This window comes from Leuresthes tenuis, unplaced genomic scaffold (assembly GCF_036924035.1).
Source record: "Leuresthes tenuis unplaced genomic scaffold, fLeuTen1.0.hap1 SCAF_3, whole genome shotgun sequence".
Taxonomy (NCBI): domain Eukaryota; kingdom Metazoa; phylum Chordata; class Actinopteri; order Atheriniformes; family Atherinopsidae; genus Leuresthes; species Leuresthes tenuis.
In genome coordinates, this window is record NW_027325357.1 from 5,093,452 (window position 1) to 5,121,249 (window position 27,798).

At 40.0% G+C, this 27,798-nt stretch overlaps 4 protein-coding genes across 4 annotated transcripts in view; 2 read left to right on the plus strand and 2 right to left on the minus strand.

Moving 5' to 3' along the window:
- gmppb (GDP-mannose pyrophosphorylase B) overlaps positions 1-27,798 on the minus strand; it is a 336,004-nt gene that overhangs the window by 201,878 nt on the left and 106,328 nt on the right. The window lies entirely within an intron of this gene.
- On the plus strand, positions 1,087-2,866 carry LOC140302941 (E3 ubiquitin-protein ligase TRIM35-like). Its single transcript, XM_072381484.1, has one exon. The coding sequence runs from the start codon at positions 1,090-1,092 to the stop codon at positions 2,464-2,466; it is 1,377 nt and encodes a 458-aa protein (XP_072237585.1). The 5' UTR covers positions 1,087-1,089; the 3' UTR covers positions 2,467-2,866.
- Positions 16,810-21,971, plus strand: cyc1 (cytochrome c-1). The gene is made up of 7 exons (XM_072381481.1): positions 16,810-16,936; positions 18,578-18,768; positions 19,559-19,685; positions 20,058-20,215; positions 20,294-20,454; positions 20,567-20,667; positions 21,186-21,971. The coding sequence occupies exons 1-7, from the start codon at positions 16,856-16,858 to the stop codon at positions 21,288-21,290; spliced, it is 924 nt and encodes a 307-aa protein (XP_072237582.1). The 5' UTR covers positions 16,810-16,855; the 3' UTR covers positions 21,291-21,971.
- On the minus strand, positions 23,866-25,476 carry LOC140304065 (nuclear factor 7, ovary-like). Its single transcript, XM_072383075.1, has one exon. It carries the CDS (start codon positions 25,316-25,318, stop codon positions 23,915-23,917), a length of 1,404 nt encoding a protein of 467 aa, XP_072239176.1. The 5' UTR covers positions 25,319-25,476; the 3' UTR covers positions 23,866-23,914.

Below are 27,798 nucleotides of genomic sequence, written 5' to 3' on the forward strand. Positions count from 1 at the left end.
TAAAGAAATAGAGTAAAATATAAACTTAGCTAAACCCAGACAAGAAACAATAAGGTGTTTTGGTGTAACTAAGTCTGCTTTTCATCTTCAGGGAGAACACTTTAGCTGTGACATTACCAAATGCCTGCAAGATTTCATGCATTTACCAAGGATACCCAAGTTTTGGTACAAACATTTGGTTTGGTTTAGGAAAAGATTGTGGTTTAAAATGTACAACTTCATAATGTCACAATGGAAATTCACCATTTCAGTATGTTTACCTGGTTTGTTGTAATCAGAAGATATAGGCTACCTTCTGCCAATATGAATTACTTCAAGGGCCCTAAAAGAGAGCAGTGTATGAAACTGTTGGAGTGAGACCAGCACATTTCCTAAAGCAACATCTACAGCACAAAATTCTCTGTTTGAATTGTTGAAAAAAACACAGAGAATGCTGAATGTTGCAGTGTTTACCGAACACATTTAATACCATTCACATTTCATTGTCTTTTTGCACCACTGGTATGACACAATATCAACTTTTCACACACAGTCATGTAAGAATTGATGCACAAGATTCACTATAATCATGCTACCTCAAAAGATTATTCTTGTAAATGTTGTCTTTGCTCCTGAAACACTGTCCTCAGAACAAAAACTGGACTTACAAATAATTTCACTTAGTTTTAGTCTTAAAACACTCTAAATGAAAGTATGTGTGTTCTCTTTGTAATCAGTGTTTCTTAATGGTAACTCAATTAGATTAGTTTGAAAAGTTTATCGAATAAGCATATAATGATATGATCTAAACACAAGGGTTGAGCTCCACCTCTTACCTAACTCACCTCACAAGAGACAAAACTAGAAATGCAGGAGGAACTCTTCCAACAGACACTAAGAAAGACGGTTACTTTCACTCTCAAATCAAACCCTTAAAGTCTACTCACTGGATAAGAGCTACAGGAAGGAAAACTGGGAATACAGTGAGTATTGAAGCATGTGGGAAAGTGGAAGACAGAACAATCTTAGAGCAAAAATGTATTTCTGACGTGCGGAGTGTGAATTCACGATTATCTGTGTACTTTGTTCCCAGTTTACAGGAAAAAAAAAATGTATTCACAAACAAAGGAAGATCTCTCTTGTTCCATCTGCCAGGACATCTTTAACGATCCTGTTTTACTGGCATGCAGCCACAGCTTCTGCAAAGGCTGTCTGCAACGATGGTGGTCTGACAAAAACATCCTGAGGTGCCCGATTTGCAAAACACTGTCTCAACAGAGTGAGCCACCTCGTAACCTGGCTTTGAAGAATTTGTGTGAGGCCTTCTTGCGTGACAGAGAGCAAGAAGCTTCAAGAAAGTCCGAACCTCTTTGCAGTGTTCACTCTAAAAAACTCAGACTCTTCTGTTTGGAGCATCAGCAGCCAGTGTGTCTTATCTGTCGAGATTCAAAAGTCCACCACAACCACACATTCAGACCTGTCGATGAGGCTGCAGAGGATCACAAAAACAAGCTCAAGCCAGTCCTGGTAGCTGCACAGAAAAACCTGAAGCTCTTTGAGCAAGTCAATGAAAACTATGATCAAACAGCCAAATACATTCAGGTCCAGGCCCTAGACACAGAGAGGCAGATTAAAGAGCAGTTTAAGAAGCTTCACCAGTTTCTACAAGAGGAAGAGACGGCCATGATTTCTGCTCTGAAGGAGGAAGAGAAGCAGAAGACTCAGATGATGAAGGAGAAGATTAAAGGTATAACCAAAGAGATCGCAGCTCTTTCAGGCACAATCAGGGCTACAGAGAAGGAGCTGAGGGCTGCAGATGTGTCATTCCTGCAGAACTACAAGGCCACAGTGGAAAGAATCCAACCGTGCTCCCTGCTGGATGCTCCACCGCTGGTCTCAGGAGCTCTGATAGTTGTGGCCAAACATCTGGGCAATCTGACCTTTAACATCTGGAACAAGATGAAGGCGATGGTTTCCCGCAGACCTGTGATTCTGGATCCGAACACCGCTCACCCAGAGCTCATCCTGTCTAAAGATCTGACCAGTGTGAGACGTGAAAAGAAACAGAAGCTTCCTGAAAATCCTGAGAGGATTCATTTCTATCCTGCTGTCCTGGGCTCTGACGGCTTTGATTCGGGGACTCACACCTGGGATGTCGAGGTTGGAGGCAGTCCAGTGTGGGCACTGGGGGTCTTAGCACAGTCTGCCTTGAGTGTGGAAAAAAAATCATCTCTGGCACTGAAAATAGCTTTCTTTGGTGGTGAGTATACAGCAGACACAGGAGTTGCTCTCCCAGTTGCTCTCCCAATAAAGCAGATATTCAGACTTATCAGAGTTCAACTGGACTGTGACAAACAAAGGCTGTCATTCTTTGATCCTGCCTCAGAAACCCAAATTCACACCTTCACATATAATTCAAGAGAGAAGATGTTTCCATATTTTAATGTTGTGAATGCACACCCATTGAAGATAATGCCGGTGATGTGATCAGTAGGGCCGATTTAACAGTACAGTTACACTGAGAACTTCTCATGGGAGGGGTGATGGTCATAATTCTGCCGTTTCTTATTTTGTTATTAAAGCCATATTTCACAATGAACAAGCCCTCAGGCTGAGCCCACATTCATAGTCACAAGCATGACGCATTGGATGTGATCTTAATCTAAATAATGTAGTCCTGGTGGTTGGTCCTGCTCAGCTGGTTCCAAAATACTGGCATGAATAATATAATGTTGTCCTTGCTGTCACTAGGGTGGATAAGCACGCAAAAGGCAATAGTGTGCGGTTGTTTGTTGTAATTTTCAATCTTTTTAATAGTTTTGATGTCATGATTATTAACAGTATATTGTAGTTTGACTCAAAAGGGAACACGCTTGTATAAGAGTGTTTGAACACAGCAGAAAGCATCTGAATTAAGAAATCTAACATTTACAGAGAATGGGGAAATAGTTGTAATTTGCATTTGCATTTTTCTATCACTTGTTTTTGTCTTTTACTTTCCTTAAGAGTTACTGTGCTTCTATAGATTTAAAAGGGCTGCAATTAATTTTATAATTTGTTTTACTTCTGTGTTTAGATGCAAAATATTCATGATACATCATCACAGCTGCAATTTGGAAGAACTCTGCAGTAGCTCTTCTCATTGTTTAAGGGTGTTTTTGGCCTTTGGATTTCCACATTTCTGCTTAATTTGGAAGCAGTCTCTTCTTTGTGCATTATTTTTAAGTTATGCTTCCTTTGATCCTCGTGAGATCCTTGTCCATGATTTTGAGTGTAATGTTATTATAGTAGTATTGTTTATTAAAGGGGAAGTTCGGTTTTTTTAAACCTGAACCTTATTTCTAGCATAAAATACATTCATCTACTTACTGATAACGGTTTGATGAAAGTCGGCGTCCTTCAATGCAGAGACGATGCAGCCTCTAAATAAGGCATTATCTGTCTTTATTTCGCCAATACTTTAAGAAGAATGAATGAACGAACGTGTACTATAGCTCTGTTAGCTCATAGCTGCTGTGTTGTTGTTATTGGTGGCTATCGGGGGGCTTATAGAGGGCTTTCTACACACTCGTCTACTGGGATGACATCATCGACGCCCGCCGCTGCAGCACAGCTCATTTACTCCATGCTCTGTGATGGTTGGCTATTGTTACACAGAGTTTGCTACTGATAGGTTTGTGCTACATGGCAATACGCAATAACGAACCATGTTACCAGCAGCAGCAAATTCCGTGTAAATATAATGCTGCGGCGGCGCGTATGTGCAGAAAGCCCCCAATAACAACAACACGGCAGCTCTGAACTAACAGTGCAATTGTACATGTTCATTCATTCATTCTTCTTAAAGTATTGGTGAAATAAAGACAGATAATGCCTTATTTAGAGGCTGTATTGTCTATGCCCCGTTCTCTCCCGTTATATGGATATACACGGATCTTGAGTGGTCTAAATATCTTCCGAAGGACGCCGACTTTCACCAAACTGTTATCAGTGAGTAGATCAACGTATTTCATGCCAGAAATAAGGTCCATCTTTGAAAAATAAAATAACTTCCCCTTTAGGCTCTAACCTTGTTTGTCAATTAAATCAAGTTTGAACAAATTGCAATCTTCAGATGTATTTGAATGTCTAAATTGCAGTGTGCACAGAGTGTGCATAGCCAGTTAAGTGTCTTATCATTTGGTATTGCCTTAATGTTTTCCTGTGCAATGAGATTGAAATATGTGCTGCAGTTTTATATTGTGGCTCCACATTCCTGAAACCCCTCTGCTGAAATGACACCTGCGAGCAGCATATCTTTGCACATACATCTTGCTATCTTGTCAGTGATGGAATTTTCCGAGTCTTTTACGAGGAGCCTTTTGTAGCTGACTGCATCCAACAGCAGGCAATCAGACAATGCTAAAAACCTGACATTGTCTTGTTTATTTGGGTGCCTCCGCTACCTCACATGGGTGACAAGCTAGCAGTGAAATCCACAGTTTTGTTGTCTTTAGAAAACAAGACAGCCGCTTTGTAGAAAGTCCACAAATGGCCTAATCTTTGTTCATTACTTCACAATGTACAGTGTAAAATCCAAAATACTCCCAAACACTGATTCTTTGGTGCCATAATTGTCCTCTTAGGATCGCCTTAATCTTCCATTAATCACTAAGAAAGCAAAAACTCATATTACTGAGAGGATACCAGAGTATGCAGTAGGTCAGGCTGATAGAGGGCTGTATGGTAGTTGTGATATGCTCAGTTAACTACTTCTAATGAGCTGATGCTTCTCTGTACTCAGCCTATGGTCTGAAGCGCTTAAAGACATCATTTTTTAATAAAAAAAACCCACTGACGTTTGAAGTTTATCCACGTTTGAAGAAAAAGTGACAGCTTTAATGTGTATAGTAGTTAATCTGTATGCCAAGACTTGTATTGCTCTTACTCATCAATGTATTTTGGATTTATGTGTTTTCAATAACCCATCAGTGTAGTGCTTTTGGTTTCTTTATTAAAGGTTATTATTTTAATTCATTGCCTGCCAACTGTCTGTGAGCCAGCTCTTTGGTCCTCCACAGCTACACACCATGTCACATATCCAGCATTAACCATTTCTCTGAATTACTGATGAAAATTGCTGAAAAATGTTAATATTGAAGTTTAGTCGAGTGGAATTGAACAAAAAACAAAAACTGATGGCCCAAAAATTGAATGAATCGCATGCAGCTAAAACAAGTTGGGACTGACTGAGCTTTTAACTTAATATTCTCTTCACACTGAAAAGCAATAAGTAGTAGTAACCAAACCCAGCAAGGTTCATTTAGAACATTTTGCCTTCTCTTCTTGGCTGTTCTTCCCTGTCAGATTGCATTATAGGCAGCAGGTCAGCTGTTAAAGGTGACAGCAGCTTGCAGAGAGCCTCGGGTTTAAACAGGCCACGGCTCAGGAGATTTAACCTGCAGCAGCAAACTCTATCAACATCAACAACAGCTACTTCTTCCTTGCTGTGTGCTTAAGTGAGTAAGTGGGCTATTTCCCACCAATTACAGGCCTAGTTCTGCCCGTGGGCAATACAAGACACATTTTGAGAGTCTCAGAGAGGATACAGCATCGCTAATAGAGGGCAAATGTCTCGTTCTTCATAGTGTCTGACTGTCTTACTGAGCCTCGTTTAAAAATGTAATTATGTTTTGAGAGCTTATCTTCAAGGTTTACATGAGTGTCACAGATAGGGTTCGATAGATTGAAAGTGCAACACATTTGCTGCTTCTTCTTCTGGCTAAAATAAGATGAAGAGAGACAAGATGGCAGCCGGATGCATGAAGAAAATGTCTAAAAGGCCCAGGCTCTGTATGACATACATCAACATGCTTCTGGTAACCTGTAGATACAGTAAAATCTAAGTGATCACTACCAAACACATTACATTAAGAATATGTCTTTCCAAGAAAATTGAGTCTGAAAATCAAACAACTGGGCAAACGTGTTCATATCAAATTTTAATCTGATGTCAATTTTTCAATCAGCCAACAATCGTGTCAAGGAAGCTGAGAATCTCCCACAGTAACAAGTGTGTGGCTGTGTTGTTGTTGTGTGTGCACACAGAGCAGCCTGCCGCTGAATTTAAATCATCTGGGCCACTACAGGGAACAGCAGCATGATAAAGTTTGAACAACATTGCTAAAGATGAGCTGGTGGAGAAGAGGAAACAGTGAAATCACTGCTCTGTAGAGGAGCTCAGTGACAGCAGACAGAAAAGGGAGGATGTGTTAAATATGTACCATCAGTTTCACCTGAAATGGGAATCTACAGACTGTCTTCCGACAGGAAACATCATGAACTTCATGTACAAGATGCTTATCGTGACCCATGACATGTCTCATCATGTAAAATCCTTCCAGAAATGATTTGTTCATAAAGGTAGTAAGCCACAAAGTCTGATACAGGGAGGTGATTCATGGATAGGTTGAATCCAAAACACTGGATTTTACCTCAAAAGCATTCTGCTTAACTATTAGCATGCTGTGTGGCAGTAAAGCAAGCTTCAACCATGTTAGAAAAAATATGTTTTATTCTTTCAGGTAACGTAGATAACTTAACATCATATCATCATCCTGGACATCCTGTTGAAGTCTCAACATTGCAATATCAGATCTCTTTTCATTCAGACTGATAAATAAAATACTATATTTGCCCAAGTAAGTAAGACTTTTGCATTGATCTTCCGATTTGCTGCCGGTGAACCTGGGGCCTCGCTTCTACGCGATAGCTTCAGGGGGTTATTAATACATTTCATGTAAATAGAATTTGAAACACCTTTCTGGAGAACAGGGCTATGAGAAAAGTTGTATTTGGGGAAACCTTAAAAACCTTTTGGAGGACATTTTTAAGCCTAATCTTAAAGGTCAAAAGGGTTTTTTATTCCTGAACTCAAACTATGAGTTGGTTTCAAACATGAGAAGTCTCTGGGAACCACAAGTAAACCTGCTATCTGATAGTAAAATGCTCTGTTGGGAAAATAAATAGTATTAAGTCTTTAAGCTACAAGCTTGGTAACACGGAGTATTGTTAATGAGAAGTTTATATGTGAAGAAAAAACTTTTTTAATTCCTTTGGGGATTTTACGGGAAGCCAATCGAGAGCTGAAACTGGATAAAGGTTATCCCTCCTATTCGTTTCTGTCGGGACTCTTGCTGTTGCATTTTGGATCAGCTGCAAACTATTCAGAGAGCTACTATTTGGACATCTGAACAATAAGGAACTGTCGTGGTCAAGCCTTCAAGTGACAAATAAGTGAACTAGTTGGGTTATACAGTTCTATCTAAGCACAGACAAAAAGAGTCACATAAACATAAAAAAGACCATCAGAACCTGACACCGTGTCAAACTGTGCCTTTTATACAACATGTATGCAGTTATTTACATGAGCATCTTTGGTTCACTGAAGTCTAACAGATAACAAAGGTCTTCACTCAAATTTCAGTATCAAAAAATAAGAAGTAGATGACTTGTAGTAAAATAAAGAAAATACTGCTGTGTTGTCTGGTCCACTGGTGCCATTCCCACCTGCTCTCTTCACTTCAGTCTGAACTAATCTGTGTCGACTCGATCTGTTTCAACGACTCGTTCACACACAAAACTACTGTTCAGTGGAGATCGAATGAAAGGTCCATCGTTTATACTCTCAGCCAACATCGTGACATGCTGGCTGTTCCCATTACACAAGGTGTTATTGCTGTCAGCTTCTGTTAATCTCACCTCTTAACATAGACACACACAAACAGTCCCTGAAGGCTTACTACTTTACTGATAAAGAGTAAGGGGCTTACATACAGGTCGCAGAGTGAGATTGAATGGCATGACAGATACTTAGAGACTGTCATACAGGCTGCACATCATTATGGTGTTTTTCCCCAGTGTCTGACGTCTATGCACATGCAGTCACACACCAGTTATTCAGATATTTGTAATTTACATATTCTGTTATCAACTGAATCAACATTCAGTTTTATGCATACCGTTCTTGCTGTCCAAAACAGTGAATTCTTCACCATTTAAACCTCAAAAAAATCACAGCGGTTAAAGGGAACATTGTGTTGTGGATATTTATATGTGCCTCATTTGCATCAGGCAGTTGCATGGACTGGGGCCTCGTAATGGTACCATTATGTTTGTCACATTGGTCATTACCCAACCGAATTGTGATACTGACACAGCGCCGAGAAGCAGAATTCAAACAGATGATGATGGGAGTGATATTTGGAAAGACAGTGACAATAAATCACTTGATATGATATTAGTCAGACAATTTCATAAGCTACCTGAAAAGTTGAGGTATTTTCAGGATTTTACTCAAGCTGTGTCAGCAAAGCGAAGCAGCGGGCCCCGAATTCAATTAGGCAATGTAAGATGTCACCCATATTTAAAGTGAATGAGAAGAGAGACTGCGGACACCAGAATCATCTTTTACCAGCATCTCAGGCATGCTGGAGTCACTGGGTTCATATTAATCATCTGAGGAAATCATACCACAACAACACAGAAATAGCACTTAAAGAAGTTTTTTTTTTTTCACTTTTTTAAGCAGTTTTTGAAACGTTAGCAATAATTGTACTTTCTTCGGTTTTGATAGGTCATTAAGATGTCCGTAGAAATGGATCTACACTTTTAGCTGCAGCGTTTCCCGTTTTTCGCTCAGTCAGCAAAAATTGGGAGGCGCACAATCGGCTGAAACAAGGACCACTAAATGTCAATTTTGCCCCCGCTCACAAGGCTGAGAAAACCAAGCATAAACTTAACAAGAGGATCACTGCGACAAGGTGCTGTTACAAGGATATTATGAGGGCCCATACCTGCACCGAGGAGCCTGTTTGGGGATCTTTCAGCCCCTGTGGATGGCTGACTTTTCAGCATGTACTGACAGACATGCAGTCCTTCACAAAGCTGACAGCACCCAGGCTTCGGAGATGATGCTACATGCTGATAGAATACCGTTTGACTGAAAATTAGCTTGAGCAGGTAGGGTCCAACAACCACTGATTTCCTAACAAAGAGAGCAAAAAGCATTAAAAACATTGAATAGCTAAGAAGCACAGGGGGGGAAAAAACTCCAATGAATCATTATCATTATTTCATGCTTAGTTTTACTCCCTTACGAAGCAGATCTTTGTCTATTTTCATCTCTATCTTCTACTGACCAGCAACTGTACCGACACATCCAAGAGCAGCCTACAGTTCAGGTAGTTCCACATTTTACTGATCCCCCATGGTGTCCTGCTACATTTTGCTTCCTGAATGAAACATGCTTTTTAAAGAACACAAAACCCATCAAAATTATCATCTTTAGAAACTATATGAAAAATAAAACTTGTCTGAAAGAGTGAGCACCTCTCCACCTCGTCAACAACTTGAAGGTGACCAGCCTTCCCCATGAGCTTCATCTACTTTCTTTGCTCCATCTATCCTCTTGCCACATGATGTTCATCTCCACAAACTTGATTAAATTATTCAGCAGTGTTGTGGGAGGTGAAAGAAACAGTTTGATGCTCACTCTACTTCTATGAATTCAGAATCCGTTGCAGTATGAATACACAATGACCTGCTTATGAGTTTCAAGGATGCTGGGTGGTGAACACAGTGCAGTCATCGGCTCTCATTAATATTTGTATTGATCTGGTGTCACTTTGAAGGTCTTAGAAGTCTGCAGAGAGTCATGCAAGGTTACTTGGATGAGGGAGGATGTGTGTGTGAAGTGTGCTGTTGTTCATTGAATTGTTTGACACAAATTTTTCACATTCAACAATTTTCCTTCAACAGCGTATATTTAAAAAAAAATTGATTAAAAACCACCTCTTCAACTGTGTCCACAGCAAGAATGCAAGAGGCCTGAGTGTCATGACTGATGACCACATCCGTCTCTTGGTCATTTCACTTACTTTACAACATAAGAAAGGGGCTATATCTGACCCAGCTGCTGGAACAAGTCATGTAATCTCTCATGTTAGCTACTGTACTGCCAACAAGACACATTTTGGATGTTGAACTTCTCCAAAAACTCACTGAACTTCATTGATTGCACATGGCTAAAATGGTCAATTCAAGCCATTAATTCTTGCCTATAAAGTGATTTCGGGGCCTGTTTCCATCTAAACCCTGTTATATGAGTTCATGCTCCTTCTTACCCAATGCATTATTAGCATATTAGCATTGTGCTAATATTCTAATATTATTAGCATATTAGCATTAGCACCTGCCTGCAGTCAGTAACACAGCTGACAGACACATTCATGGCTGATCATAAACTCTGTTGTTCAACGCTCTCTGTTTGAAATCCTGGCTAGTGTTTCTCCAAAGAGGCTCATACAGCCAATAACCCTGATGAACGCTGACATGATTATAGTTTACACAGCACGAGTCCTTGGCGTATGTCCAAATGTGGCATAGACTAATCTACTTTACCATTCTGCATTGGAGTCCAAGCTCAATAAAGTTAATTTGTGGAACAGGTTTCAGCTTTAAGAGAGTAATTAGTGAAAGAACTTGGGATGGATAAAAAGAAAAAAGACTTCTTAGAATAGACACGGTGAGCAGAAATGTGATTTAATGAAGGAAATGTGCTTGTAAAGAGCATGTGAGACAAAAAATAAAAGGAAAGAATGGAAAAGAAAACTCTGCATAGCGTGTAATGCATCAGTGCAACGACGAGCAAATGCTGCTCTGTAATTTTGGTCTTTGATCTACATCATAGGGACTGTACACAAACTTCAAACAAAGGACAGCAATAAGGATTCAAGGGAAGGGATTGCTATATACTTGGTGCTTGTTACCCACGATGGGAAATGCATTTTTTTATTATTATAATTTTGAGGCTCCTTTGATGCTTTCACATCAGGAACAAGAGGGACACTGATAACATTCATCAGTTATCAAAGAGACAAATAAACAAACAAAAAGTGGATACATAAATAGTTATTACATTTTTTTTAGGTTTTTTTTTTTTTTGGTCGACATAAAAAAAATGCTTTCAGCTGCTTTATTTGTAGTTGTCAATGAGAACAGTCCTGATATCTTCAGAGCTTTTTCAAACTTTGCATCCATGATACAGTCAGTGGAACGGAAGCTTCAGCAGCAATTAAATCAACCACCTGCTCCTTTCAAGTCTGTTGATCTGCACACATCAGTGTAATTAAAGCATCAAATGTCACGGAGTTGGAGCGCAGCTACGTTTGGCTGTCAGAAATCTATTCACTGTGATTTAAACATCTGACGCAACACTTGTGACTCACCCAGAGAGACGCGTATGAATAGATCTCAGTGAAACCAAGCTGAATTAACAAATGCCTTCGAGTCTCTACATCACACACTCACAGAGATGATGCGCGGTCCGTAATCTTCATGACAGCTAACACCGATTTAATTTCACAGCATGTATCCAGGGCATCCATTACCGTGATCTGATACAATAACTTCAGCTGTCAGTTCTGATCACTGTGGTGGGATCTACTCCACATTGTTGTGACTCCAACCCTACAGATGTGCTCAGCTGCACAGAAGTTAATACGTACATCACTGTGAAAGAAAGTACTTGTGAATTAACTCTTCAAGAATGTTCTTAAAGTCATTTGAAAAGTCAAACCTTTGTCCTTGGACAAGCAGCTCAAAACCAGAAAATATGCAAGTATGTTTGTTACTACAGCTGTCAGTGTGTGTATTTACTTTATTTTGAACAACTCCGATTTCTTTTTGCTAATCTAAACCAAGTCAAACATTTCCATAATGACTGAAAAGCTCAACTTTAGTCTATTAGAAACAGCTGGCCTGAATATGAGTGTGACACTGCTTAAACCACCATGCAACAATGATGCATGGTGGTTTTTGGCTCTTTTAAACAAACAACTTCTTAAACAAGTGACATGAATCCATAAAATGACTGCAAATGTGTCCCACTTAAAGAAAACAGTGTTTTTAATGGATTCCCTTTTGAGGACACCAGAGGATGATACATCAGTGTAGCAATTTTAGAAAGCATAATTCAGCTTTTTACTAAAGCTCTCAGAGTGTTTCCCTCTGTCACAGATTTTGGTCTTCACTGTTGAACAGAATTTCACTGTGTGACTGCCAAGCAGAGGGTTTCTGATTCAGTGAGCTTTCTGCAAATGAAGTTGTCCGTTTTGCTTTATTGAGTGATGATCTCCAGCTTGCACTGGATCAGTTTGAGTTGAGTTTGGATTAGAATAAATGCTTCCCATGTCCCATGTTCTTGGCTGGAAAAGAACAGATTCCCTGATCCAGGGTGCCGTTAACTATCGCCTCATGTGGAAAAGTTGGTGGTTCTCTGTGAGATTGGCAGGCGGATAAAAAAAGACAGCATCTGGAATAACGTTTCAGTAATTAGTTAGGTAGAAAATAAGGGAATTTCTCTTAATAATGTATGCTAAACCAGCAGTTTCATTCATACTTTGGGACTCATTTTCATGCTTTGAAAAGAAAATCCACCAAGACGGCACTCAAGACGGTTTTTATAACATCTCTAGCTCTCAGTCGTAACCATTAGTTAATTCCACCTAAACCCCAACTCTCCAATGGAAAAAAAGAAGTAAACCACAGGAGGTGGGGTTAGGCAATAAACATTGAACCCTGTCTCTTCTGCTGGCTGTATTCATTTGCCTACTCCTTCCCAGTCCACTAAATCCTCCGTGCTCTAACTTCTTTGAAACTGAATGTCTGAACAGTTCAGAGGATAAGCAAACCACTTTTAATGTAATTCATAAATTAGCTACAGGGACCAATCAAACCAAAGAATAAGTGAGGAGAAGCGTGCATTCATAACACCACAGCAGTGAAACATTTTCTGAAAATTTCACTTTTATATAGCTATACTCACTCGGGTCTCCACAAGCCTGCAGACGAGACAGATTTTGTGTGAATGCAATCAAAGAACATGTATTTTCAGTTCAATTCATTTGCCAATTCAAAACTAAAGTCATCTCAGGACAGTTTATAAAGTAAGACTTGTCTGCCATGGCCTCACTGTCACAGATACACAGGCCCTTGATTACGAAGAATCGTTTTCCCAAACATGGCCACATTTGACCTTAAATTGCAGTGTTGGCTCACATTGTGTGAGGTTGCTAAACTCAGCCACATGGCCCAAATTCATATTTTCTTTGGATCACACTTGACCCACACAATATCCTCTGTAACTGAGCTCTAAATGCCAAAAGTAGCCTGGATTAGGCACAAAAGTCTCTGCTATCTGGTACCTGCAGCTCAGACACAAAGCAGAGAGGAAAGACATCAAATGTGAGTTGAGTAATGGGCCTAATAGTAGTTACTTGAAAAAAAAAAACCGACAATGTTGGTCAAAACATGCCTGCTGCGTGCAGTGCCATTTTCTTTATGTGCACGCCACAGGAGAGAGAATGCACCAAAAAGGTTTTGAAGAGCAGCAGCCAATGGGAAAACTGCATCAGGCTGGCATTTGGTGCATTTCATAATGAGAGTCTATGAGAGTCCTTCACTAATATAGTGGTGCACTGATATCAGCCATCCGGCCCAAAAATACTGCTCAAGGACAAAATAAATTGTGATAAAGTATGCTGTACTGAACTGAATAGAACTAGATTAGAAATGGATTAAACGTAACATAACGTTACTGAACATCCTCTTTTTCTAACTGTCTCCCTTTCATGACATTCCTGTTAACATAAGTCATGAAAAACTTTATGAGGGCCGCGGTGAGTATATGAAAGCTCATTTAGAATCAGTGGTTTCAAGAGCTTGACCTTTCTTGTTGTTACAAGCTGTTTTCCTCTGTTTGTAATTCAGTCAGGCAGAAAAGACTTGTCCAGTTTAATTTATAGATATGATAAATAAAAGCTTTTGACTCTTTGTTCAGAAACCTGGAACAACATCCTTCTTCCTGAAGTCTGATTCCTGGCTGGGAAGTGAAAAAGAAGGATTCCTCTGATCTGACCACAGAGCTCAGCAACAGCGCCACATCAGCCCGTCAATCAGCTCCCATGATGCACTGAGGCCAATATGAGTGAAAATGCTGCTGCTGCAGGCAGTTTCCCAAAAGATATCTAAATTACAGAACTTTAATCTGTAAATACAATCAAAGCTTACTTTAAGAAACACAAATAACTAGGCAACATTTTGATGAATATGTCCAGTAAAGTTACAATTTATCTATTTGCTTCTGTGAGTTTCCTCTAAATATGATAGCCTCACCTTGTATATGAGATACTAAATCTAGATATTATCAGAAAATAAGCAAAATGATCATAGCAAACAAAGAAAACCTCTGATGAACTTTGGTTTGAATAGTCTGATATGAGGCTGTAGCATTTGTCATGCAACCCGACAATGAAAATTCCTTCTGTCGAGCAAACGTGACAGGAGATGACAGTGACTGCTGGGGCTGATGAATAGTTTATTATCTACCTGCCATTAACAGCAAACATCCATTACAGTTTCTCAACACCAGCCACAGTTCGTTCAGACAAGTCTTTTTGGATGAATGTATCTTAATATTTCAGACTGGATGTTTTGTTTTTCATTATTTATGTTGTATCTGTTCGCTCCAACTCACATCCTGATGGATGTTAACTCATGTTTCAGATGTTTCGCATCATGCGGGATGCAGGAAATATATTCTTCCTGTTATGTGCCGAAGTTATCTATATTAATGCAAAAAACAACATCACCCTATCCCTTCACAATCTTTGTATCGGGAGACAAAATGGAGCTAAAAGTATCATGTCACAGTATTATAGTATTCTGACTGCTTTTTAGTTGCCCTGTAACTATAGCAAGACTTTCAAAATATCCTTGTTTTTAATTTTATCAATTACTTTGTGCTTTGTCAGAAAAATTCTCTCAAAATTAGGCTCAGAGTCGCTGGATACAATTAACACAAAACATGTATTTCTTGCAAGAAAGAGACAAGTCAGCACAAACTATCAGGAAGCTGGCTCAGAGTTGTCTTCTCCACAAAATGGTACTATTGCTATTTATATTATTCATGTTTGCTGGCCACATAATGTTATGAGAAAACGAGTTCAGACAGTCAAAAACAGTTTTGCTTGCTACACAGTGTTATGAGAACCAAAAGATAGAAGGAAGCTTCCACCTTCAGAAAAACCTTTATTCTTGCAGCTTTTCTCATAGTATAACTATATAATTTTTGTGACATGCTTATATCACACAAATGGAAAATTATCAGAATGTACAACTATACAACAAAAGTACCTTTTACCTATACCTTCTGTCAGTCTGGACTTCTCTGAGTGAGGTGCTACATCCCTCCAGGTTTGGTATCTTTGATCTGAAGCTCCTGTGCGTTTTTATCATCTTTATTTTACTTTGCTTCCACCTTCTGGAGGAACAAGACACAACACCCTTAAGTTTAGATTTGTTTGCTCCATGTCGATGTGTGATACAGCGACAATGAATAATACATGTTTTTGTTATTTTTCTTATGTCTCAAATTTATCTTCAGTTTTTGATTGCAGCAAATCTCACCATCTCGTGTTCATACTGTGTCCATTGAAATTTCACTTCCTAACATGATCACCACAATTATCATTGAAAAACACAAATGATTACATCAGGTTTCAGGCCCCATTATAACAAATGAAGAGAGGTTGTTTCCTAAATGACTCATTTTAGAATGAAATTCTATGTAGGATTTGTGACAAAATATCAATTATTACAACTCAGCTCTGAAACACTGTCTTCTTTTGTGTGTGTGACTTTAGAATGGATATCCACTTGACCTCGGATTTATAACTGGAACAGTATTAAATTTACATTGCATCCATGGAGAAGCACAGTTATAGGAAAGTGTGACTGTTTTCTAGCTTGTCCAAATATTAGAGACAAAAGGTCAATGTTAAAATTAGATTTGCAAGTTATTTAATTTTGATATCTTCTTCAGTAAAAGAAAGACAAAACATGACATGTTTACATGGATGCCATCTCTGCTCAGTGGTTCATGTAAACAGCGTTCTCTCTTAAAAGTCATTTGGGGTCATTGGCTGATTGGTGTAATCAAACAAATGCTATCCATGTTTGAGGAGATATCAGACTTTACTGCCCGCGAGCTGCAGTCTGACACCGACTTTGTTTTCTAGGTCAAATATTAATCTAAGAGTCATGAAGTAGTCGATAAATTAAGTTTCTTTGTAAAGCCATCTTCACGTGTGATTTATAGCAAAATGGTGTTAAATAAACTACAATATAAAATTAGCTGTGGAACTATTAATATTTTAAATTTTTAATTTATGTGTTACAAAACAATTTATTGAAGAAAAAAAGAGGTTGTGTAAATTCGTTGTGTAAGATTTACGTCAAGGTAAAAAGAAAAGGTCCTGCTATGTACTTCCGCTAGGTAATTGAAGGTGTCCTTCAGAATAAAAGCTCGTTTAATTATAAAAAATAAGAAAGGGAAAAACACTAACAATCCATATATTTTTAACTACATAAGAAATACAAATAGAAAATAAAATATTAAAGATTGTACAAAGTAAAGTTTTACATGAATAATTTGTCACGATACAATCTTACATATCAAATTAAAGTATTTCTGAATCAATGACAGAGCAATAACTCATCATCTTTAAATAGCTACATGAAAATTAGGCTAAACAAACGAATACAGCCCCATAATATTTGTAAATGCATAATCTCCACCAGCCTTGCATATTTATGTGATAAAACTCGAGACTGAGAGGTTTTACTGTGATAGATATAACCGGGTGCTTCATTGTGTAACACAAAATACGTCACGCAAGTGTTTTTATTTTGAAGGTTCAGCCCGGAACCACCCAGAGTTTCTTTAGCACTTGTCTTGACAGCAGCTTCCCTCAAAGAGAATAGAACCGTAGTGAAGATGGCGGCGCTTCGAGTCGTGGTCCTCTCGGGGAATGGGAGAGCTCTCCTCAGCGTGCCGAAAACCCTTAAAAATCCTAAGGTACACCAGTAAACCAATCTAGTATAAGCTATTCGGAAAAGTATGTGTTTTTAAGTACAGTGTTGTGGAAAAGCGCTGCCTCCCGGTGTCCTGTAAGCGAGCTAACGTTAGCTTGGTTGGTAGCAGCGGGATGAGACAAGGTCACTTGTGTTCCCACTTGTTGCAAACTATCTTCAATGACTTTGCCTGTTACTTCTCATATATTTAGTCATTCTTAACTTAAGGGACTCAATTTTGCGTCCGTAAATCTTAACACGAATTATACATAATAATTTTACTTGGTACCCCTCTTCGTAGGCTATGTAACAGGCTAGCTGGTAGCTAGCTCTTAATTATGTGTCAAATAGCCGGCACATGTACAGCTTGGTTTAAATGCTATTTCTCTTGTCAGCTGTAGATGTAAGATAACAAATTTGTCTGTCGTAATAGTGTTTGTAGGTATTTAAATCCAAATAATTGCTCTGTTTCGTTTGTCTCGTGGTTGGAAACAGAAGTCGCTTACTTAGTTGACGAGCGTTTGAAGGACTACTTCCTGTCAAGAAAAGCCGGTCATATTCGTAGTCGTATTTCGATGTACGTTCCATCTTTAAACTGTCAACTATTAGACTGGTTTAGTGTTTTGCATTTCTGAGAAGTTTTATGTGTGATACAATATCGATATCTGTGACATTATGTCATTAAAGTATTAAATAGGGGCGTAATTAAACTTGAGTTTTCCGTATCCTCTGCTTTCTGGGTGTCAGTTGAGCTCAAGGCTGGGAGTGTAGATGACATGGCAGCCACACTGAGATTCTTCTGCCGCATTGTGCTATTTAACAGCTATTTGACGCGTTTTCCGTTAGCAGCTGCTTCAAACACAGTTTAATTCCCAAAGTAAAATTGAAATAATATGTATACAGCACCCTTGCTGGGAGTTGCATTGTGACAGCTTGAAGATGGAGCATGGTGATGATAGTTGTTTGTGAGGTGCTCAGATGCGATCATGTGATGCCCCCCGCCCTCAACCAAACGGTTATAAAAACACCAGGGAAGGGCAGTTTCATAAGTATGATCAGCAAGGGCACTGAGATGATCCAAACCTTGTAGTCCTTGTCCTGACAGGAAAATTAGGCGTTTAGCTTATTATGAATCTGCAACTCTTCTGATAATGTTTGATATTTTTTTAAGCCTTTTTCAATTGAATTAATGTAAATAGTAGTTAACGCCTCTTAAATAAGGATAGTTCCCACTTTTCCTTTTTTATTCCAGTTGTCAAACCTCTGGGCTTTTAACTGAATTTTAAAAGATCAGATGACATAATATTTCCATTCTTTTTTTCTTTTCTTTTTTTACTAGATGTGATTGGAGTTATTATCAGTTGTCTCCTGTTGCTAAGATGTTGTTTTTTTTTTAATAAACAATGTGGTTTTCTAATAAAAGACACTTCAATTGCAGTCATTTTACAATAAAATGACAATTTGTAAGTCAACAATCGTTTGGGTATCTTATATCTGTGTCAGCTGGCTGCTAAATGAACGAGTTTCATTTGGGAAAAGGGTCTTGTAATTGGACCTACTCAGAAACCACCATGTTTCTATCATTGGTGGGAATCTGAATAAGTAAAAAAAACCTGTATCCGATTTTATTTTTGTTCTTTTATAGGTCAACATGTCCTTTGCCAGTCTGTCAGGGAAGAAGAAGGTTGGCCTGACAACACTAGGTGTGGTCACAGCTGGCGGTGCGGGGCTCGCCTTGATGCTGCACCAGTCTGTAAAAGCCTCTGACTTGGAGCTTCACCCCCCTCACTACCCCTGGAGTCATGCTGGACCTCTGTCCTCTCTGGACCACGCAAGGTGGGTTGGATGGACTCACACATACACGCAATGTGCAAAAGTCTAATATGCTCAAAGGATTAGATGTAGCACAAAACAATGTGTTACTTCGGATGACTTTTGAGTTTAAAAAGTGAAGTACATTAATTTTCAATCTGAAGACATTGTTTTAATTTAAAGTTAATGACATTCACGTTTTGTTATGTGAGTCTAGCTTATTTTGGTGTGACTTTGCAGAGTTTTGAATGTATCAACTGTAAAGATTCAGAATCAGCATCTCTGCACTGAAATCAGTCGTTTGTTTGTTTACTCTTGTTCAAATAAAAATTCTTACACAAGATTAGATTTAATGGCTTCCTTTTTGTCCAAAATTGCTACGATGATCATGTCTGAACTGAAAGTGGTGTGTAGTCATTTTACGAAGGTCTTTGAGCTCTGTCATCCAGTTCCATTGTGTTAGAAAGAAGGTAGATATCTCCAAAACTCTGCAACACAAAACAAAACGGTGCCAGTCAAAGGTCTGACAGACAAAAACTTCACAGCTATCATTTTTATATATCAGAAATGGACAAAACCTAATAATGATTAATTTTCTTGGAAAAGACTAATCCTACTAATAGAAAGAGAGCTATAGCTCTTATAGCTATAGAAAAAGCAAATTTTACTGAAAAAATACTATAATTCACCAACAGTTTCAGCTCTAAATCTTAAACATTTAGACTTGGAATTTAAAGACCATCAGTCATGTTCTTTGTATAAGATGACCGCTTTTCAACATAAATGTCTCCTCTTTCTGTCTCTGCCCCTGCAGTATTCGCCGTGGTTACCAGGTGTACAAGCAGGTGTGTTCAGCCTGCCACAGTATGGAGTACCTGGCCTTCAGAAACCTGGTGGGAGTGTCACACACAGAGGAAGAGGTTAAGGCCATAGCTGAGGAGGTGAGGCTGCGTGTTGGGCAGTGTGAGCATGGGGCTGATGGAGTCCATGATGGAGCGGTTTAAAATTCATCACATCATTGTCTACACCAGGGATACCCACATCTGGTCCCCGTGGGCCGATGTCCTGCAGGTTTTGAATGTTAATTAATCGGAATCAGGTGTATTGAAGCAGGGAAACATATCGAACCTGCAGGACAGCGGCCCTCGAGGACCCGATGTGGGTAGCCCTGGTCTACACCGCTTCAAAAGCTGGTGTCATTCAATCTTGATGTTTAGATGTTAATGCCAAGTTCTGCCAGTAGATGGTAGTAATCAGCTGTTACATTTAAAGCTTTTTGAACAGAAATTTAATTAGTCTTGTGTGGTGTTTAGTGTGAGGTGGTGGACGGTCCTGATGAGAATGGTGAGATGTTCACACGGACAGGAAAGCTGTCAGACTACTTCCCAAAGCCCTACCCCAACCCTGAGGCAGCCCGTGTCGCCAACAACGGAGCCCTTCCCCCAGACCTCAGCTACATCGTCAACGCCAGGTAACAGTTTTGTTGTTTAAAAGCCACAAATTCCTCTGAATTACCGACGCTAACGTATGTCCCTCTGCCTCACTGCAGACATGGCGGAGAGGACTACGTGTTCAGCCTGCTGACAGGCTACTGCGAGCCGCCTGCAGGAGTGACGGTGAGAGAAGGACTCTACTACAACCCCTACTTCCCTGGTCAGGCTATCGGCATGGCCCCGCCCATCTACAATGAGGTTTTGGAGTTTGAGGATGGTAAGTACAGTGCGTCTTATGTGCTGCAATGCTGCCGAAGTGGAGAGAATCTTCAAATATGAACCAAGTTGCACAAAATCGCCATGCTGACGGTTTCTGACTGTTGCCATAGGAACCCCTGCTACCATGAGTCAGGTTGCTAAAGACGTGTGCACCTTCCTGAGATGGGCTGCTGAGCCGGAGCATGACCAACGCAAACGCATGGGGCTGAAGGTACAGAGCACGTTTTATTAAATTATTTAATTATCCCAAGAAAACCCTCTTTGTTCATGTCAGTATCATTTTACAATCTGTCGATACGAAAACATTCAGTAGTGTGCTTTGAGATGTTCAGGTGTGTTTTTGCAACAGAACCTCAGATTTTCAAATGTTAAATTAAGCTTGCATCCATACAAGCAATAAAATACTGTCCAAAACTATGTTAACTATTAAGATTGATAATAAAATACTAAAATTGATGATAAGGTTACAAATTTGACCGGACATTTGATGTTATTCTCTGTTTCTGTTGTTAAAGTCAACAGACTAATTACAGCTTCCAGGGTCTGTTTAACAGATTCTAGACCAAAGTGGTAACCACCTATCGCACCATTGTGAATTTAATGATAATAACTCTCTAAAAAGGACTGTTGTTGATAGGAAAGTGAAACGTAGGACAAAAGAAGGATATGGCTTGGAAAGTACAAAGTGGTGTTGTGGACTGAATCTTTGTGCTGTTGTTGTCCTCCCAGCTGCTGATGGGCGCAGGCATCATCGTCCCTCTGCTCTACTACATGAAGAGGCACAGGTGGTCTGTGCTGAAGAGCAGGAAGATCGCCTACAGGCCTCCCAAGTAAAAGGAAACAAACGCACCCCAACCTGGGCCTAAAACAGAGAGCTGCGTTCAAAGACCCCACAATGCTCACTTCAAGACGTTCATAATAAACACAATGATTGACAGACACGTACATGCCTTTTCTAAGAGGGGATGGAGAATTAAGGGTATAAATACTGGTTTATTTCAATGGAAAATGCCTTTTTTTTTTTTTTAGTTCTCGCTCGGCATGGTAGAACCAACTTTCCTGAATGTGGAATATTGTGGTGCCGGTTTGTTAGAGATTTGTGGCGTTCTTGAACGCACCCTCCCCAAAATTTGTTTGATCTGCAAGGAGTCCTCACTAGAAGCAGTTCACATCTTTACACATCTTTGCGCATCGGACGCTTTCTCGCAATTGACTGATAAGTTTATTGACTAGCTATCTTTGTAAGATGCTCAATACCCACACACAAATGTTGAGAAATGGTTGGTTTCAAACTTTGTAACATCCTGGGTGTGTTTAAACTCATCCTTTGCTGTCATCTGCACAAAGCATGACCTAAACCTCTGTTTTACTGTATAAAATAAATTATCTTAACTGAAACGTGTTGTGTGGCAGTTTCTGTTTTCAGCTTCAGCAGTAGCAATACATGTTAACCATTTTAATGCTGCATTGTATGAACTTTGTCATGTACATATTTAATAAACTAGAGAGAAAATACCATTTGTGAACTGGTTAACATTTGCTTTATGTTGTTATCAAAGCTGGACCATGGGGAGGGGGGGCAATGCTAGACCTCACACATTTCTTCCTGGTCACACACATTATTCTCAGTCATCCATCACAAGTTGTTTAGATGTGGAATATGACAAACTTTATTATTATTATAACTGATCTGATTTCAAAGGACTAATTATCTCATCTGATTTGATTTCTACACAAACCTCATGTTCAGAGCTTATTTTCATATCTGCCTTCATAGGTGATGCACACTGTTAGCACAAGGCTAATGCAAATGTTCTGTTCTTCTACATAAGCGTTCCACTTTGGGATATTTCTGTTTTAAGATCTCAGAAAGTCAGGGTGGTTATAACCAGGTTAAAAAGGTGCATCGTGCTCTGCAGTGAGAGGAATATTACTGGCTGTTCCTGGCATGATTGACCACAGGGAACGCATTGGGCTTGAAGGAACTTGTTTTGTATGACCCAACGGGCTTAAATCCAAATATATTCCATTAATTTATGTGTGACAAAAGGCAAGCGGCAAATGACCACAATTAAGAAGTGAAAACAGCCATTTCTGCTTATGTAGTGATGAAAACAACTACAGAACTAACTGCTGAAGCTCTGAGTTCTACGTGTTTGCTAAGTTATGCTAACCTGATGTCAGTTTTACCAACGAACCGCTTCGTACAAAGAAATCTGTTGTGGGTGAATCCTCCTAATCTGGAACTATCAGAGGCAGGAGCTGCACATCACTCGATCAGAGTCGTTGGTGGGGAAAATCTGAGAAAGCACTTAACTGGGTTCATTAAGAGTATGTCTACGCCAGGCAGTCGAATGAGTCCTCAGCATGTTTTTATTGATTTCCTGGAAAGCAATCTCTAAAAAGACATTCAGAATAACTGCATAGCTGGGCCACATGGAGTGTAGCTTAATGTACAAAGAGTTTAAAAGCTTTTGAGTCCTGAACTTGACATTTTAAAATGCACAGACGGAAATAATTAAAAGCATACCACCAAAGGAAATACCAACCGCTGGTACACCAGGATACAGACAACAGGGATGTGAATCCACATTAGCTTTAATCATCAAACTGCACATACCTGAAAGCCACAAGTTCTCTTGTTTAATCTTTAAATCTTCAGTCAAATCCATGCAAAGGTTGGTGAAACAGCTGTTCCCTGTCTGACGGGATATTCTGGTTCATACCTGAACTGTCTGTGTTCTTCTTATCGGGAATTTACAGCATGTGAAAAGCTTAAAGAATTCTGGATCCCAAAGTGAGCACGAAAGAGAGTTTCTCTGTCAGTGCAACTTGGTTTTTTTCCCCCTTCACACACAGGCACAAAGCCATGGAACATATTTATTTCTCAGTTTCTTGTAGCATACTAGTCTTTTGCAAAATTTTTACAATACTTCATGATCTGTTTCCAGCTAGGTCAAGAAGAAGTACCTCGGAAAAGACTATACGAGGTCATTTTCTCACTAGTCAAACGTATCCAAAGTATAAGCAGCTACCTGAACCTTTAATTGACCACAGCATGTGCTCTTTGAAAGGAAATAAAGTTATTTTGTAGCATGCTGCCAGGTTAAATTAGATAATGGCTAACATGAAAACATGCCAGCATGTGCATTCTGTGTAGTGTTGTTATCAACTCTCACAGTCATATAACATTTTGTCTTTTTCAGATGATTCACTGAAGAATAAAAGTTCTCTGATTGATAAAACTGAATCATTAAATGATGCTGCTGGTGAATATGTTCGTGCTTTTTAGTACTCTTTCCAGAACTGTGAATAACATCTTTGATTTGTCACTGCATCCATTTCACTCAAACAAAGTCCAAGTTTTTACAGGAGGGCTGAAGTCCAGTCGGGTTCCTACTGCATCAAATCAATGTCAATGAAATTAATTCCAGCTTTCAGGCAGCATGAATACCTTTTCAACTTGGTCTGGAGGAAAATGTTTCCGGTATTATCCTCAGTGGACGTGCACTCACAGTGTTAAAGAATGGAAAAAGTCTCTCAGTAAAAGTGTGTGAGAAGGTATGAATGTGTGTGTTGGTGTCAAGATCAAAGAACAGCAGCTTTCCCCTGTTCCAGTCCAGATACACCCTGATCCTGTGGAGCTTTCCCATCAACCAAAGGACTTCAGATGGATCCGATAAGGAGCGTGCTATGTATTTACCATTAAAGTGTCCTATTCTCCATAAACAAGACGGATGCTGTCCTTTTCTTTTAACAGACTCTGCAGCGACACCCACAAACCAGTCTGTGCCCTCTCTGACCTCAACATCCCAGCTGTAGGTCCCCGAGTTGAAGCCCTCCGAGCCCAGAACAATGCGGAAGAAATCAAACCTCTCTGGGTTGTCAGGAAAGTTCTGCCTCTGTCCACATCTCACACTCGTCAGATCATCAGACAGGATGAGCTCATCATTTGACGTGTTTGGATCCAAAATCACTGGAGTGTAGGAGACCAGATTTTTCATGTCGTTCCAGATGTTGAAGGTCAGGTTACCCAGGTGTTTGGCCACATCTATTAGAGCTCCTGAGACTGGCTTTGGGTCATCCAGCAAGGGGCTCTGCAGGAGTCTTTCTGCAGCTGTCCTGGAGTTCTGCAGGAATAAGACATCCTCAGCTCCCAGTATTTCTTCTGTGGATCGAATTGTGTCTGAAAGAGCTGCTATCTCCTTACTCAGAGCCTCAATCTTCACCGTCATCGTCTGACTCTTCTCGCTCTCTTCCTTCCTCAGAGCAGCAATCCTGTCTTCCTCTTCCTTTTGGAGAATCTGATGGAGCTTCTTAAACTGCTCCCTGATATTCCCCTCTGTGTGTTGAGCCTGGCCCTTAATGTGTTCCGCTGTCAGATCACACTCTCCTTTAGCTTCTTCAAAGAGCTTCAGCTTCTGCTGTAAAGGCCTCAGGAGTTTTCTGAGCTCCTCTTTATGCTTCCCTGCAGCTTCATTAACCGGCTTAAATTTGTGTCCAGAGTGTGCGTCTGAATGCTGACAGACGAGACAGATCGGCTCCTGATGATCCAGACAGAAGAGTTTGAAGCTTTCAGAGTGCAGACTGCAGAGAAACTCCGTTCCTGCCGCAGGTCTCCGCTCTGCTCTTTGTAAGATCGTCTCACAAACCTTTTTTAATGCCAAGTTGCAAAGAGGTTCGCTCTTCGATGATCTTCTCTTACAAACTGGGCACTCCAGTATTTGCTTCCCCCTCCACCAGGTCTCCAGGCAGGCTTTGCAGAAGCTGTGACAGCATGACAGCACAACAGGATCCCTGAAGATGTCACGACAGATAATGCAACAGAGGTCCTCCTCCGAGCTCAATGATATTTCCGACATTTGCTTGACAATTTTAGTCAAACAAAGAGCACACACCAGGCAGCAAGTTGGTCACTAGAGACTGCACATGTATTAAGAAATATCTTAGGTAAAACTTAGGTTCGGTACATGATGCTGGAGGAGACTGAAGCGGTATTCCCTGCTCTAGCTGACTGATCTGACTGTGAACTGTACAAACTGTTAATATGTGGGTGTTAACAAGGAAGAATGGCATGTGGTTACCGGTATATCTCAGGTGTGTCATGTTAGGGGTGGAGATTAATTCAGAGCTGAAAAACAGCAAATCTCTTCCTATTGTATCGCTGTTATTTAAACCCTTGACAAAAACCCTGAGTCACCCCCTGCGAACACTTAAGGGAAGTGTGTCACTGAGTAAGATGGACTGAGATTTGCACACTGACTGCTGAGGCTTTGTTTTTCTCATTGTTTTGTGCTGGTGTTTGTGTTTTTATATTTGTTTTTATCTTAGTTCTGAGATTATTTCTTTGATTCTTTGTCTTTGTGGTTTTTAACTCTTTTTTATTCTTGTTTATGTTCTGATTGGTGGATCCCTGAGTGCTTTAGCCATGTTTTTAGTATGTTTTCTAAAATTCCGATCAACCTGAACCAGCATCTTCTTCATGCATGACATGATGAAGCTGACACAGAACACGACTGGAATGTGTACCTGCAACATGCTGCTGTCTTCAGTGTCACGTCATCTGGTGGCCTGAACTGGAAAGAAAAGAGTGTATAACAGTGCATGGAATGTGTCACAGGAGATGAAGTCAGTGGACTGACACCTGTGTTCACTTTTTCATCCTCCTCATAAGCATTTGTGGCCGAGTCAACATGTAAGTCCATCATGTTGCAAAATGACAACACTGTACAAACGAGCAACAAGTCTTCCAAGTGAAAGAGTCATATAAGTCGTCAGCTCTTCCCCTTTATTACAACTCACAGCGGCGCCCTGTTATGTAGCGTCCTTGCAAACAACAGGAAGGAACCGCTACTCATGTAAGTGTTTCCAGAACAGAACAGATGTCATTTTCAAGGCTTTTAATTCAGAGGTTCAGGTCCCCGTGAGGAAGAAGGAGGTGAGGTTACATGGAGCAGCTAAGTGCTGCGTATCTGGCCATGGGCCTGTGTGTGACATACATTCAGTCAATAACACTTTATTAAAGCACTTCTGTCACTTTCTGGTTGGGTTTGGGGTCAGAAAATCATAATGACTACATCTGAAACACATTCTATATATAACGTAAATCTAACTGATGCCATTTTGCTGGTTCACCGTTAAGAATAAAGACAGCATGTAACAACAAAACATCATTTTCTGGTCGCGGGGGGGCTGGAGCCTATCCCAGCGGTCATCGGGCGGGAGGCGGGGTACACCTTGGACAGGTGGTTGCATAGATATTGAATACAATTATTGGCGTTTTGATGGGCACAAGGAGAAGGACTTAAGCGTAGTAAGAAGCTGTAACTTCATCTCATAGTGAGCTGTATCGATACTTGACTTGAGTTAGGTTTAAGGACAGGTTTTAGGATAAAAACTGCAGTGTTAGCAACTTGCAATGTAGCTATTTCAAATGTGGGTACATCAGGTTGGACGGTAATGCATTTTACATCAGAGCGAAAGGAACGCCTTACTTAGAACATATCTAAAGTCTTCTTCAGTGACATTCACAACATTTCTTTCTCTATGAACTGAGGTTGAGATCTTCCCGGTTATAAGTCAAGAGGTGCTTTTATGAGACCAACTTCACGCCCTTTTTCCCTCATCAGAGTGCATTCTTTTTGTGGTTTAGCTGGATTTGAAATGGATTGTGTAATTCATATAGTCCACTGACACTCCTCTGCAGATGTTTCCTAGTTAATTTGACAAGTATTTTTATTCAGACTAGAAGTGTGAATGATTGCATTTCAAAGCAATAACCAACAGCACAGTGCTGGTCATAGTGCACATGTGACATGACATGAAAAGGTTGCATGGCTCGCTCATTACGGGAACAGTCACATTATTAGCAGAGGGTAAGGTGTGCAACTGGAAAAAGTGGAAGGTATGAAGACAGACAAGCTGGATGACATGTCATCTGTTTATGGGTGACGATGATTCGGTGAATCTGGAGAGAAACGCTGGTTAAGTCTGACTCATCAACTTAATCTCATGGGAAACTCTCACAAAAGGTGATCTACTAACTTGTATCCTGGGACACAAATTTCACTTTTTCGTGTGCTTGTGGACCTGAAGATAACTGCTGATAGGAACACAATCGCAGCATTTGGTGAAACTGTTGGGAAATTACCAGTTGTAAAGGTCTATATTAGGAAACTGGAGAGATATATAACCATTATCTCAGAGACCCAAGCTTGTCTCCACTCCGACCCAGTACTTTATTCATATTCTTTTTTTTTCTGTCAATGTTTCCTTTAGATTTGACTTGCTGTTTGATTGGGTTTTAGTTATGTGCAACTCCCAAGATGCAATGAGCACCTCT

Bases quoted from the DNA above. Each gene is read 5' to 3' on its own strand.
- LOC140302941 (XM_072381484.1), top strand. From the start codon at position 1,090: ATGTATTCACAAACAAAGGAAGATCTCTCTTGTTCCATCTGCCAGGAC.
- cyc1 (XM_072381481.1), top strand. From the start codon at position 16,856: ATGGCGGCGCTTCGAGTCGTGGTCCTCTCGGGGAATGGGAGAGCTCTC. The intron at 18,769-19,558 runs GTGGGTTGGATG...CTGCCCCTGCAG, and splicing joins TCCTCTCTGGACCACGCAAG to TATTCGCCGTGGTTACCAGG. The intron at 20,216-20,293 runs GTAACAGTTTTG...GCCTCACTGCAG, and splicing joins AGCTACATCGTCAACGCCAG to ACATGGCGGAGAGGACTACG.
- LOC140304065 (XM_072383075.1), bottom strand. From the start codon at position 25,318: ATGTCGGAAATATCATTGAGCTCGGAGGAGGACCTCTGTTGCATTATC.